This window comes from Watersipora subatra, chromosome 2, assembly GCF_963576615.1.
Source record: "Watersipora subatra chromosome 2, tzWatSuba1.1, whole genome shotgun sequence".
Taxonomy (NCBI): Eukaryota; Metazoa; Bryozoa; class Gymnolaemata; order Cheilostomatida; family Watersiporidae; genus Watersipora; species Watersipora subatra.
Window position 1 is genome coordinate 34,257,983 of NC_088709.1, and position 15,217 is coordinate 34,273,199.

At 37.2% G+C, this 15,217-nt stretch overlaps 1 protein-coding gene across 1 annotated transcript in view; it reads left to right on the forward strand.

Annotated features, from left to right (window-relative positions):
• LOC137388156 (uncharacterized) overlaps nt 1–15,217 on the forward strand; it is a 52,334-nt gene that overhangs the window by 7,826 nt on the left and 29,291 nt on the right. The window contains exons 7-13 of the mRNA XM_068074660.1: nt 196–354; nt 6,633–6,771; nt 7,009–7,123; nt 7,915–7,980; nt 10,163–10,302; nt 10,832–10,923; nt 11,587–11,791. Of these exons, the coding sequence (XP_067930761.1) occupies nt 196–354; nt 6,633–6,771; nt 7,009–7,123; nt 7,915–7,980; nt 10,163–10,302; nt 10,832–10,923; nt 11,587–11,791 (916 nt within the window). The remainder of the gene's footprint in view (nt 1–195; nt 355–6,632; nt 6,772–7,008; nt 7,124–7,914; nt 7,981–10,162; nt 10,303–10,831; nt 10,924–11,586; nt 11,792–15,217) is intronic.

Consider the following 15,217-nt stretch of genomic DNA (forward strand, 5'->3'; position numbering starts at 1 on the left):
ACTTCACCTTTGCTTCAACCAATAGGATGTATGAGAGCGGCGTATGTATTATATTCAACCAATAGGATGTATGAGAGTGGCTTGTGTATTATATTCAACCAATAGGATGTATGAGAGCGGCTGATTACATTAATTACATGGCCATTAATTACGTGTATTCCATTCCTCATTTTTTATTTTCATTTGTCTGTGCAGGAGTGGAAAAGGCACTTGGAGTTGAAAATCAACTTCATGCAGTGTGTGATGTACTATTACCTGACTCTGCAAGCGGAGGATCAGCAGAGCTATGGAGAGAGACTAGCGTATGCTCACACTGCTTCAAAAAAACTCGCCGAGTGTGTAAAACTCTCTCAGGTTTGTTCATATACTAGAGATGACATGAATATTCAAACATTGGTTACAAATGGTGCTTGAATGAACTTGTCTAGCTATTCTCGAAATATGCGAAAATTTCTGGTGTTTGTTTGGCTAGAAGCAACATTTTGAAAATATGAGGCCTTCTCAATTCTGAATGCAGGCGTTTACTTTCTGTTCAGGATGTTAATTTCAACAGTTGGTTCTTGGCGAACTGTGGCATTTCAAAGCTCTGAACCAATCTGTAGAACAGGCAGATAAAGGTGGTCACATACTAAATAAAACAATGGTGACTGACAGCTGAATGCTGGACTTTGATCTTTCTAATAGCCATTATTTATGCCAAAACAATAATTTGATGTGAGATGAAGATGAGCCTTCTCTAAGATATTTAGGTTGCTGCTCATCTGGCTCACTATTAGACCAGTATCTTATGGTGCTTAGTCTAAAAATCAAACTAACTCTGGTGCAACTGGTACCGGGAAGTTGTTCAACTTATAGCCTACCTTGTCAGTGTTGGACTTGCATTCTATAGAGATCATGTTGTTGAGCCTGTATTCTCAGGTGCTGTGATGATGAATCTGTAGTTTCAGTTGGAATGTTGAGTCTGTGTAATCTATCAATTTCCACAGCATTGAGTATCTCTAGCTAATATTCTATAATATAGAATATTAGCTAGAGATACTCAATTCCGTGGACCTCTCAGAGGTGGGCAACCTCTTTTGCATGAGGGCCAAATTCAGAAGTCAGCCAAAACGAAGGGCCACGTGATCAAACACATTGGAAACTGTCAAACCATACCACTATTAATATAGCTATACATGTATAAAGCATTATTAGGGCAATAAGCACAAGGTTAATCTGTGATTCATATAACATATTTTTTTATAATTGCACATTGAACACACATTTCAATTGTACACATATCACTGTCCATGAGAAGTTGCTGCATTGTCGTAGTGACGTAGTAGGTAGTTGCGTCCTCAGTATTGTAAAGGCCTGGCTCCGGTAGCTGAGTCAGCTTTACCACACTAACAGGTGGACGTAACCTAAACTCCTGGTGCACTTTATCTGGGGCCTGCCTGACATGCCCGAAGGGTCAGGCCACTTCACGACAAGTACCCAGCAGTCAGGCTTACTCCAAAACCACTTTAGCCTGCCCTCTGTGTCTCTATAGTTGACTAGTCTAGGTCCACTATCAGCTCGCTCTAGAGCCTGATCTCTTATGACATCGCATACCCGATCAGGTCTAGTTAAAGCGTAGACCAATTCCTAGCCCTCTAGATCCACCCTGGCAGTTCCGTCTGATGTTGGATCGAAGCCTGCTTTCTACAACCTTTAAGCCACCCAGGCAGGCGTCAATTGAGTCAATCAGTTCTTTTGAGTAGAATTATTCTGTTTATTACTGTAATCTTGAGTATAAGCGTGTAACAACATAGAATTATACCAACCGCGCCAGTGCAACTCGTGCACTGGCTTATATAGCGCGTTGACTCCGCCCCTACCCTAGCTATGCCCATAAAAGGAATATACAAGGATTACATAAGAGCATGCAAGCAAGTTCGATAAAAGGAATATACAAAGATTACATAAGTGCATGCAGGCAAGTTCGGGCAGGCTATTCTACTATTCTATATAAGAATATAATAATAGTGCATACAGAGAATCATAGATGATTGGTAAACAATGGATACATAATATGTCAGTCCTCCATAATATTTTATATCATATCAGTGGGATAATTACAGTTATAAGTTACAGTTACAAGTTACAGTTACAATAGTTACAGTTATAGGCTGCTTAGTATACTGGTCGGTCAGAGTACTTCTGTACTTATTTTTTATGAACACCAGTTTACTGAACAGACATTCACACAAGTATGTGCTGCCAAATAAACTAAGCAGTTTTATGGCAATTTGTGACAGCAGAGGAAACTTCTCATGAACGATGAGCTGTGTTCAGAAGAGCGATGGTGCTTGGGTTTTGTTTTACTCTCGAATACAGTTGTCTGACAAAAATTCACATAGCTCCAGTTCCATCGATGCTGGACTAACCTCCACCATAAATGTACGCAATTGCTGTTTCCATTTGTGGTTTTCCTTATTATCAGGGCATGCAAATAAATCGATCAGGAAATTCAAATCTTTGAAAGCTTTGAAACGACAATTCATTTCATTGATAACATAAGCTATGAAAGTTTGTGGTTTGACAATATCGACAATGTCAGGATCTTCCAATGTGTGCATAAAGCCTTTTAGCATTGGAAAATGATCCAAATCATTAGCAATATCATTGTGGAATACTTCAAACATTCTTTGGTAAGCAGATATCATTTGCCAAAGATGAATAACATCTTTTCCATCACCTTGCAGCTTGACATTCAGATCATTCATGTAGCTGAGGAAGTCAACTAGAAATGCCATGTCTACCATCTTCTGTTCAGATCGCAAAAGTTCCAAGAATGTGTTAGCTTCTTCTGTATCAATCTCACTAAGGAAGCTGTCTACCTCATTTTTGAGCATCCACCAGCCACCTGCAAGTTGGCAAATTTAAATCATTAGTAGAAATTGAAACTGGTATAGATATAATATGAGTTATTGTTTCACCAGATAACATAAAAACAACATAAGAGATCCAGTTTCATGTGCTGCCAAGCTTTGTAACAAGATGCACATGACTTTTACATTCAATTTATATGCGCGGCGCTTGTAACTTACCGGACATTATCGTGAGTAAGAAGCTCATCATATTCTGCTTCAAGGTTCTGCAAGAAGGCTCTCAGCTGTTGATGACGCAACGCTGACTTGCTTTTAAGATAATTTATCATTCTCATGATATCAGCATAAGGTTCTTGTAGTCAGCATTAACTTAGAGCACAACATAGTCTTGTGAATTATGCTGTGGAATGGAACTACAGTTACAGTAGGAGTAACATCCATGAGATGTTTTACAAAACCTCATTGTCTCCCCACCATCGCAGGCGCGCAATCAGTTGCTACTCCTATTATTTTGTTCAGAGGTATATTATGAGTATCCATGAATGTCTTGAAAGCTTTGTAATTATCTTCACCTGTCATACAATTGGTTAGTAGGATCAGGGATAAAAATTGTTCTTGTAACGCATTGTTAACAAAGTATCGAACAAATATACAAAGCTGTGCACCATCATTAATATCTGTACTTTCATCCAAAGCTATGGAAAAAGCAGTACATTCTTTCAAGTCATTCACGACTTTCTCTGTTAGGTGCTCTGCAATAGTTTCAATTCGGTTGGTGGTAGTTTTGTGTAAGAGTTGCACACCTTGTATAGCCTCATGGATATCTTTTTTGTCAGGAAATAGTGTTTTAACAGTGTTCAGCATACATTCTTTGATAGTCTCGCTTTCACCATACGGAGCCATGGCTTTTCCAAGAATGTGAGCTACTTGGTAACTAGTAGCAGTGCATCTTTTCTGAATAGAAGTTGCAGATTTCATCATATTCATCTGACCACGCACTTGCTGTAACAACTCCTGTAGATGCTCCTTTTTTCTGACAATTCTAGTTGGATATCTTCCATCATAGTCTGAGTGGTTTGTATTGTAAGGTCTGGCGACGTTTGGTTGCTTGTTAATAGATATTGTTTTAGAACAGATGAGGCACACTGGTTTATTCGCTACTTCATGGAAGAGGAACTTCTCAGTCCAATCTATATTGAATGATCTGTTTTTCCTGTCCACTGATGTCGAAGCCATGTTGTCAAATGTCTCTGGTTATATTCCAAAAATTAAAACTAGGCAGTGTATAATGTGGGAAATTTCTAGGCCATCTAGGGAAATCCCCAGAACAAATGTATGATTGATAGCGGAGAAACTCAAATAAGGAATTTCAAATTTCCGATAGAAAGTTTCCCCATTTGGTGAGAAGGAAAATAGTTAATCATCCTTGTCTATATTGGTGCTACTACATTTACAAATTGTCATGTTTGTACACATATTAAATTTTATTATAATAAAGTAATTTGTCACCAAATCTATGCTGTGCTAATCAGAATGCATATAAATCTTTTACTTTAAAAAATCTGAAGCATTAAAAAGGCCACTGAAAAATGGGCAAATGGCCACAGGTGGCCCTGGGGCCCCCAGTTGCCCACCCCTGTTCTATATCCTTATTTCATGCCAGTACAGCAATACCTTGAGGTACGAACTGTATACCTTTGAGCTCCAAAGTTGTGTGTCAATTCACTTGTATCTCAAATCAACTTTCTTATTCAAAATAACTAAACACAAATTAATCTCACCCTCTGAAAAAAAACACATATGCACAGGATATTACAAAGAAAATACATGTTTTTAATGGTAGTAATTTATTACCTACGTTCAACGTAACAAATACCTATTTGCCAGTTATGATCTGCAATAAAATGTAACATTATGTACGGCAGTGTATGGAGTTCGTACCTTCTAGACAGATGGTGGCAGCTAATGGTGGTGCGTTTAATTAAGAGAAATGGAATTTAATATAAATAAACTTAGCTCACTAAATGCAGACTTGAAAATAAGTTTTCTCTTCAGTTACACTAAACTTGATTCTAATGTTGTTTTCATTTTTTTACTTTTTTGGTTCCGCCTTGTTTCAAACTGATCCGTCAAGAAAGACCAAGCAATGCTGTTCTCTCTAGTAGCCTTTCACATTCTCTGTAGGGGAATTTACGAATTACCAACTTGGTTAACGACTGTTATCAGGTGGGCGAGGTAAGGGTGTCTCAGATTTCTCGTATGTTGAGACACCCGTATGTCAAGGTATTACTTACTGTATGTTGGAACACTTGTATGTCAAGGTATTTCTAACTGTATGTCAGGACACTCATATATCAAGGTATTACTTACTGTATGTTGGAACACTCGTATGTCAAGGTATTACTTACTATATGTTGGGACACTCGTATGTCAAGGTATTACTTACTGTATGTTGGAACACTCGTTTGTCAAGGTATTACTTACTGTATGTTGGAACACTCGTATGTCAAGGTATTACTTACTGTATGTTGGGACACTCGTTTGTCGAGGTATTACTTACTGTATGTTGGAACACTCGTATGTCAAGGTATTACTTACTGCATGTTGGAACACTCGTATGGCAAGGTATTACTTACTGCATGTTGGAACACTCGTATGGCAAGGTATTACTTACTGTATGTTGGAACACTCGTATGTCAAGGTATTACTTACTGTATGTTGGGACACTCGTATGTCAAGGTGTTAGTTACTGTATGTTGGGACACTAGTATGTCAATGTATTACTTACTGTATGTTGTTCTCACGACGCTTATTCTAAATAATTAGGATTCACAGACATGTTACTCAAACGATGTAATTAAACTCTTTAAACGTGTAACTTGTGTTTCCTGGTCTTACTTCATAACTGTTTTTATGATTGCGCTATTTTGTTGTGCGCTATTGTGGTAGTCTTTCTACAAGCCCTTTGATTTGGTTTTATTGATTCAGGCCTGTAATATTAATACTTACGATACTTATAATACGGGATGAAATTATTCGCCGAGTTGAATTTCGCGAAAATTGTCTTTTCAAGCATATTCGCGGATTATTCAAGCATATTCGCAAATTATTCGTGGATGAACACATTCGTGAATAAATTAATCCGTTAAAGCATCTAACAATAGAGTAAAACCTTCACACGCGTATACCACGTGCGTATACCACGTGCGTATACCACGTGCGTATACCACGTGCGTATACCACGTGCGTATACCACGTGTTTAGGTTTCAGTTTAGCTAAGAATTTTATGTTGATCATACTAAGCTAGAAATTTTTGGCTGCATCCAGAGGTTTTCATGAATATTCATCGATTTGGAGGCCTTTGGTGAACCAACAACTTGTGGTAAGTTATGAGGTTTTTCAACGTAAAGAACTGCAGGAGATTTGTTTTTTGATAATGATGCCATGCCGAATTTCGAATAACTTGTGACAACCTTGAAAATTTTTGTAAAGAAGTGTGATGCATTGGACATGGGCTTAACTCAAAGCCCCGGCGAAGATTTTAAGAGTTTGGAACTCAGCTATGTTTAATAACTCTGCCTAGCGGCTAGTTTTTAATTTGAAGTAGTAATTATTCCCCCTTGTGTTAAAAATAAAACTAATTCGCGGATTTTAATTATTCACAGATTTGACTGTACGCGAACTCGCGAATTATTAAATCCATCGAATATTTTAATTCTGTAGGGTATTAGTTTGCGGTAACTTGTAACACCTGAACAAAGCTGTCGATTCTTTTACAGACGATGGGAGATGATGTTAAGACATCTATTCAGTACATAAATGATGTGGTGACAGGTAAATATATTGCAGCCAAAAAGGAGAACGACTTTGTGTATCATGAAAAAATGCCGGATATCGATTCGCTACCTGAGGTCAAAGGTTAGTGCTTACATTCATGAGATTATGATATGGTTGCATAAATTTGTCGATAACGATAAATTTACTTTTGGCTTGTACCTTTCTCTTTTAAGAATCGTCCAGATGAATGCCAGACCCTTGATAGGCATTTCACCATTTTTCTTTTTAATGACCTCTATTGCTAGTTGAACAGTTTATGCATTACACAGCTCGCTTGTAAGCTTTCTATGTGCACCCGAGTAACTCTGTTTCTTTAAGGAGCCGTGTTGGTCAAGGGGATTGGCTTTGATGTATCTGATAAAGCAGTGTCTGGCCCAGATATCTTTGCCAAACTTGTTCCCATGGAGGCGCATGAGGCATCGTCACTCTACAGGTATCTACCAATTGAATTGTTCAACAGTTTCAATGTGTTTTAGTCAACTCTGTATTTGGCATCTGGGACAAATGGTTAAACACGAGATATTAACCATAAAGGTCAGTGATTGGAGAGTGTAATTAGACTGTAAATGCTATATTCTCTAGGTGTATATTATAATATAATGCAATGTTCCATGTTGATGGAATTTGCCATCTTTAATCGGTTAAGTTCACTTTTTCACCTCATGAATTTTCTCTCACTACTGTTATTCGTTAGTGCAGTCTACAAAGGTTTCTTATCATTTTTCCTAAATTCCAAGCAAATGTTACTAGAATGAGGCAGCTACGCTGCCTGCATCTCTTTCGGTAGAGGGAAAGACTTATACACTTGATTAATATTATTCAATAAGCCCACTCTGGCCCTTCTTATCATTCTAAGCAGCTAATTCAGTTGACTGCGTTAAGTCTCTCCAGACATTTAAATGTTTTCTTTGTATAATAATGCAAAATTAGGCTTACCAAATCAAAGTAGAAATAAATATATTGTAAATATATCACAAGAGAAGCAAAGCACTTGAATCATTAAAGGTCATCACTTGTAGCAACAGTGCTCAGGTAGGGACATTCAATTCATCACATGAGATTATCAGATAAACTCTCAGCTTTAAACGCTAATCCATAATCTTCATAACCTAGTTGCTGGTTGCTAGTTGCTCATGTACAAATTGTGAAATGGGTGTCAGTAAAAACTACTACAAAGCATTAATTGCTGTTTGTTCTTTGACAAAAACGTTTGTTAACTTTTAGCGAAGAGAAGGCTAAACTTCTAAGAGATGTTGGAGGAAGGCTAGAAGAGCATGACACTGTGCTGGCGTATGTATTTCTCTCAAGTTCACATCTCTTTGCAGTATCTTGTTATGCTTTTTAGCTGTTGGTAGAGGTGGAACGAGACAGGTTTTTCTAAGTTCGAGACGAGACTCGAGACACTGTCTTGTAAAAATTCGAGACTTGAGACACGAGACAGTAAAATAATGAGCATTTGGTGATGATTTCACTACACAAGTACTAGCTACTTGGTATATTTAAAGTTAATAAAACTATTTTTAAATTGAATTTTCACTTGGTGTAAACGATTTAAATACAACATTCTAATAGTGATATGCATGTAGTTTTTTGTAAACAAAAGTGACACAAACAGCTCTAAAATACCGAAGTTATGTATTCTAAGAATTTTGAGCTTGATTGATAATAATTATTATAAACATATTGCTTTGTACATGTATTTTTTTTACCATCTATTGAATAGGTCTTACCTTTTAATGTAATGTGTAATGAGACCGATAGCCGTCGCTCTACAAAGAAATACCGCAACTAAAAGAACACACGATAACACTTTCATTCTTATCGTTTCATTAATGTTAAGTTTTGCTTGTGTATTAACTGTAGTATGTGAATTATATTTAAATTGTACTCATGAAATTATATTAATTACTGTATACATGCACATGTATATTCTTATATTGAGCTAACAAAACGTCATTGTTAACCGAACACGGACTATGGTCGACACGGCTTTTCGTTCGTTTTTGCGTGTCCGGGCAAGTTTTACCCGCAATTGGTAGTATATACGTAAAAAAGGCCCGAATTTTATGAAGGGCAGTTGGTGTTTAGACACGATACGATAAAATACAGACATTTTACCCGCAAAAGTCTTATTTATTAAATTGGATTATCCGAAGAGTAATTAGATACGACCCGGTATCTGTTTTAAGGACACAGAACCGAACTAAAATATAACAGGGTCGTTGTCCGGACTACATGATTAGACTCAGTGGCCAACATAATCAATAGCAACAGGTAGTAACGGACCGGGTATAACTTTAAAGGCAGTTGCCCGCAATCCATTACAATATATGGAGTTGTTGCTACCGCAAGAAGCCATGTTTTAACAACCGTGCGCAGGCGCTTTAGTTCTATTTCCTGTCTCGAGTTTGGCAATAGTTAAGTCGAGACGAGACAGGTCGATACTCGAGACGTCTCGTGTCTCGTTCCACCTCTAGCGGTTGGCATGATCATTTCATTGGCTCACACATTTCGCACACTGCTTCTTTGTGTACACCTCTAGACCTTGTCAAAATAATTGTCTTATTTGTCATATAAATGTGTCTGTGTAAGTATTATGGAACCTGTTTTCTATAAAACCTGATAGGCCAGTGATATGCCAGGATTTTACGACCATCATCTCCAATGCTGTCATCTCCAACGTTGGATCTGTTCTCCTCATCTAGACAGTGTTGTGTAGTTTCACTGAAAAAAAATTTGTCTTTTATCTTTACGATAACACTACTGAAAGTTATTATGCATATTTTATCAGTAATAATAATACCGTACACTGGAATAATATTGCTAAAGTGTCTGGCTCAGATATGCTCAGATATGGAAAGGTGTTCGATCTCATTCCGTAACGCATTTGAGGTATTTTTCATGGCAACAACTAATGTAAAATTTTATGACGTGTAATTTGGTATAAAAATAATTTTTATAGACGGTGTGGTTGAAAAGTTATGACGATTTATACGTGTCCCTGATAAGTATTAAGTTTTATTAAAAATGGAATTATGTCCCGGTAAAGAAATTAATTTGGTAGCAAAAGAGTTAATTATGCACATACTGATTACTCATGACGGTCTCTCACGGTGCACGGGACCCCCGAGGCGCATACATGTGCCTCGTCTTACATAACTTTCATGTTTTGAGAAACTTCAGACTTCCTATGTTAGAAATTACTCCCTATGTTTAGGCAAATGTTTGCCGAAAGTTTATATGGGATGTAAACAAATTTGTGCATCAATGTTTGACTGTCTTTTCCATATCTAAGATGGCGGTCATTAGAAAAGCTTCGTGCACTTTTGGTATCTGCTCTTTTCGAACTACAGCAGTCATTTAATTCTTTTCTTTTCATAAAACCAGTTTCTCTATTTGCTCCCTTCTAATTCAAGTTGTCCTCTATTTGAGCCAGAAGTGTTTAATCTGTTGTTCAACTCGCTGGTTGCAGGCAATACTTGGCATCTCTCCAGATAGATGTTGACAAGCTTCTACCACAGTTTGACACAATACCAGATGTGCTTGTGGAGAAGTGTGCGGCCATCAGTGTTCGACCTGACACTATGAAAGACTTGAATCAGGCTATGACAGGTCAGTGTTTATACCAGACTCGGTTCGCAAGGATCGACTGCATCATCTGTACTCCTCCAACTGTACTTCTACTAATGATATGAAGTAGTTCTCTATGGAGAGAAGCAATGACTTTAGTGGTTATAATGGTGCCTTCTCAGCATGTACTACAACTAAAGCTTGTGAGCTGCTCTTTGAACTCATAGTTAGCACATTCACCCTGTTGGAGTCGTAAGGATTCGTATTTGTCTAGGCAGACAAAATATGGGAGTTAATGGCAGCAATTCTTGTGTCAAGAGCCAATATAGGCATACAGTATGGGTAGTGACATGAATAAACATTGCGTTGCATGTTGTGATTATAGTTTAGACTTTAGTGACTGCCTGATAAACAAGGCCAGTTATATCAGATTACACATACTAGAAGAGAAATACAAGTGTCCGATGGTTTGAAGTTTGTTTCCATTATATAGATGTTGCCTATAATCTTTCGAAATAAAGAAATATTAGCGTTACGATTTGTGATTGTATTATGTTTGTGCATGCTGTAGACCTAGCTACCATATCAACAGCAACCATGGCAGATATTGATGAGACAGAGCGAATTCTACAAGAAGAAAAGGAGGAAGAAGAGGAATTTCAGGTATGCCGTGCTTTCAGTCAAATATTATACAGATTGGTAAACCAAATTAGGCCAGTCAAAAGACTCTTTCTACTATTCACGTGTTTTACGGGTAATTCTATGACAGATCTTCTATTTTGTTTGGGATCACTTTCTTGCCCGTTTAACAAATAATGGCTGATTCTTAAAGTCATTCGGCAGCTACTTCACCATCTCTCCGATCCGATAAACTCGTCGCATACATCGTTATCAAAACTCTCCTGACCGATTGTCTCATTGCATGCATGATTATCCCAACTCTCCCATTGGATAGTCTCATTGCATACATGATTATCCCAACCCTCCCATTGGATAGTCTCCTTGCATACATGATTATCCCAACTTTCCCATTGGATAGTCTCCTTGCGTAAATTGTTATCTTGTGTATCTTGTGTCAACAACTTCTATTGTTTGTCGTTTCAAGTCTGTTGTTTATCTTTTTCTGTTGATATGACCTTCTTCCTCGGATGCAAGGTCTTCCATCCATATTGACATCCTTGCTGAGTCAACTACATTTCTTTTCACGAAAGCCAGTCCTTTCTTTCATTTTAAATTAAAAAATAAAATAAAAAACTCAAGTATTTTGGACATTCGCTTGCGCTCTAGCCGCTTTTCGACACAAGTAAATGGTCTTACATTTTTTAGACAAAATATGGCAAGCGCAGGCAGCTTGTAATGATCGATGAGATATCAGGGGAGTTGGACAAGTGCAAGCAGGCGTTTACGAAGGCGAGCCAGAGCAATGCCGACCTTCACAAAGCCATGAACTTGCACATCAAGAACCTTAACCTTCTATCTTCTTCATTGGAAGAGATCAAGGCAGAGCTGCCAAACCCTCAGTCGGTGCTGAGTGAGTACTAGCCATTTCAGCTCGTAAATTTATCACTGATAATTACTCATGTTATATAATTCGCCTATGTTAGAATGGCCTATACTGTTTTCTACATAATCTAGTTGTGTCTTGGTTTTAGTTTAGCCAGAGGTAGCTGTGTTACTAGTTTAGCCAGAGGCAGCTGTGTTACTAGTTTAGCCAGAGGCAGCTGTGTTACTAGTTTAGCCAGAGGCAGCTGTGTTACTAGTTTAGCCAGAGGCAGCTGTGTTACTAGTTTAGCCAGAGGCAGCTGTGTTACTAGTTTAGCCAGAGGCAGCTGTGTTACTAGTTTAGCCAGAGGCAGCTGTGTTACTAGTTTAGCTAGAGGCAGCTGTGTTACCAGTTTAGCCAGAGGCAGCTGTGTTACCAGTTTAGCCAGAGACAGCTGTGTTACTAGTTTAGCCAGAGGCAGCTGTGTTACTGTCAATGAATACCAAATGCTGACAAAAAAAGACATGATTAAAGCGGTTCATTCTCATTTGAAAGGCTCTACTGAAATGTTTTTAAAGATTTTTAATATACTGTAAAACATCTGTTTGAACGCACCTTTATTTGACTGTCACCTTTAATAGAACGGCACTTTATGTGAATTGGAAAAAAAATACAGCGCTACTCTTTAATTGAACACCACCTCCATTTGATCGCCGCTTTGGCATTCATTATGCTTGATCTTTTCGAACCCATAATAGCAAGTGATCAGTAGAAAAGTTTCCACAAAATAGTACTAATAATGACTCGGTTACATCAATAACAATGAATTATTTCGTTGCGGTAGTGTTTGACACGATTTTAGTGACAGTATACCCAAGAAGATCGATAATCACAATCATCAGAACTACACTCTGATTCGATGTCACTAAGGTCGGAATCCGATCCATTGTCTTTAGATTTGTCCGTAATGTGGTTTACAACCTGATCTGAAGAGTTCAAACATTTTGATGAACCATGAGAATACTCTTCAGGAACACTGTAATGTAATAGCAACTGTGACCCATTGTTATGGCATATCGTAGTCTATTTTTTTCAATTATTTATCTTTAAAACTTGTTTTAAAGATTTTCCATAATAATAAAACCTTGAATTTGGTCCTATCGAAATAATTATCTGTATCTTGCTAATATCTTTTACTCAAGTAGATACTTGTTTAACTTGGTGTGATACTTCGACCTACAGTAGGCACTCCTACAACGTAAATAACATTTTCCAGGGATGTTTACGTTATAGAAATTTTATGTTATAAGAACAGTAAAATACATGTAAATTGTCTAGTCCATTTCATGATTTGTCCAAACTCTCCTCTTTGGCCAAACAAAAAAAGAACAACTAGACTTTACTTTTTAATTTGTTGGCTGTATCGTAACTGCAGTATTATTGGTTTGCCTCGACCATTTTTCTCCTTTTTGATCAATTTCACTGTTTTTATCGACCATTATTGCGGTAATTTTACAATAAGTTGATAGGAGTGCATATCGATGTTTATTTACTACAATGATTTGCTTAGTTTCTAAACAACAAAGTATATTTCGCAAAGTAAACCTAATAACAAATATTTTATACGCTTATAATAAAGCATAACAAAAAATACTTTCACTATAGAAAATGGTACTACCTGTTCGTTGTCTATCAGTATTTAGAGGTTAAGATTAAAGAGAACTTTGGGCGATACTCCGACTCGTGACACATTCAGCTTGGTGGACCAACGCTGTAACACCTGCACCAATCGATCGTCTCTAAGTATTTATGAACAATTGCGGTAGCTGTTGGGCAAAAAACAGTTCGAGTTAACGAAGCTGAGGTCGAGTTATCTGTAGCAATTTATCATTAAGTGGGAACGGACCAAAGAAACCGTTCGAGTTAACCATGTGTTCGAGCTATCCGTGGGCGAGCTATCCATGTTTGACTGTATATGTTATAGGAGTGTCTACTGTATATGTTATAGGAGTGTCTACTGTATATGTTATAGGAGTGTCTACTGTATATGTTATAGGAGTGTCTACTGTATATGTTATAGGAGTGTCTACTGTATATGAAAAATAGTTTAGTAAAAATTTTGAAGCCGACGACACTAATGTCGCTCCGCCCGAAGGTGCAAAATATAGGTGACATTAGCATCGCTTCACCTGTAAAGAGTTGAATTTATTATCGTAAAATTCTGATGATCTAGTCAAAAAATAAAGCACCACCCTCTAATAAGACATCACTATATTTTTCAAACCTCACTCTAGACTAGAGTGAGGTTAGGAAAATCTAGTGCCATGGCACTCAAATAGAGGTTTTATGGTATGCCTTAATCTTCGATAGGTGCCAGAAGTTGTAAATCAATTGTTTTAATTTTATCATTCTAGTGTATTGAGAAATAAGTACAGGTCCAATTGGTTTTCTATCTAGATTGTTTAGGAATAAACCTTAAACTTTTACAAGCAAAAGCGGATTAGAATAGAATGTGTACATTTTAAGACCTTGTAGTGATCATATTCTATAGGGCAGTCATCCTAATAACATCATTGACATTCTAATTTGGTTTGTGCTGAGCGATTTCCTCAAATTCAATACACTGCGCGTCAGCAGTAATGTCAGTCTTTATTACAAAGGCTATTTTAGACTTGGTACTAGATTCCAATTCACACTTCTCGGGAACTTCAGCATAAACGTTAAGAGTCTGCTACACCTCACTTTCATAAAGACAATTCTAATTGATTGTTAAACAGCTAGTTTTTTTTAACACATAATTTACGTTAGAACTATGTGCCGCAATCGATGAAGCTCCACAGCTATAGCCAGTTGTGGAGCGAATGACTATAGTTGTGGAGAGCTACAACTATAGCTTTCAAAAAACAAGCTCCACAACTTTGTCTTCCGTTTTGTACGCACTGCATAACATGACTACTGTTTATTAAAACTTTTATACTATATTGAAAAAATGAAGCAGGATTGTCAAATTCAATTATATATTCCAAATCGAGACATCTGTGTAACTAATATAGTAGGTTAATACAAAGTTTCAACAAGACATGTCTAATTCAACATTCGATACCTTCATACTAACCTTAGAAACTCGAGGCTTCTACCAAGATCTTATGATGGTCTTAATTGTTTATTGTTTTTGCTATTCTTCTGGATAGAACCTCTAATATGCTGGTTTTTTCTTTTTTTATCGTTTGACCTAATTTGTAATAATTCACTCTTTTTATATAAATACAGTTGATTCGTCTAGATATGCCTATACATTTGTGTTTTGACAATATTATTCCATACTGTTACTCTAGCAGTCTCGTGCGCTATGAGAGATCGTCATGTGTAAATCAATATATATGCATAATTATTTCATTATGCAACAAGTTGATGGGGTGTGAGGTGGTAGCGTGCTCGTCTGTGAATGTGAAGCCCTGGCTTTGATTTTCCTGC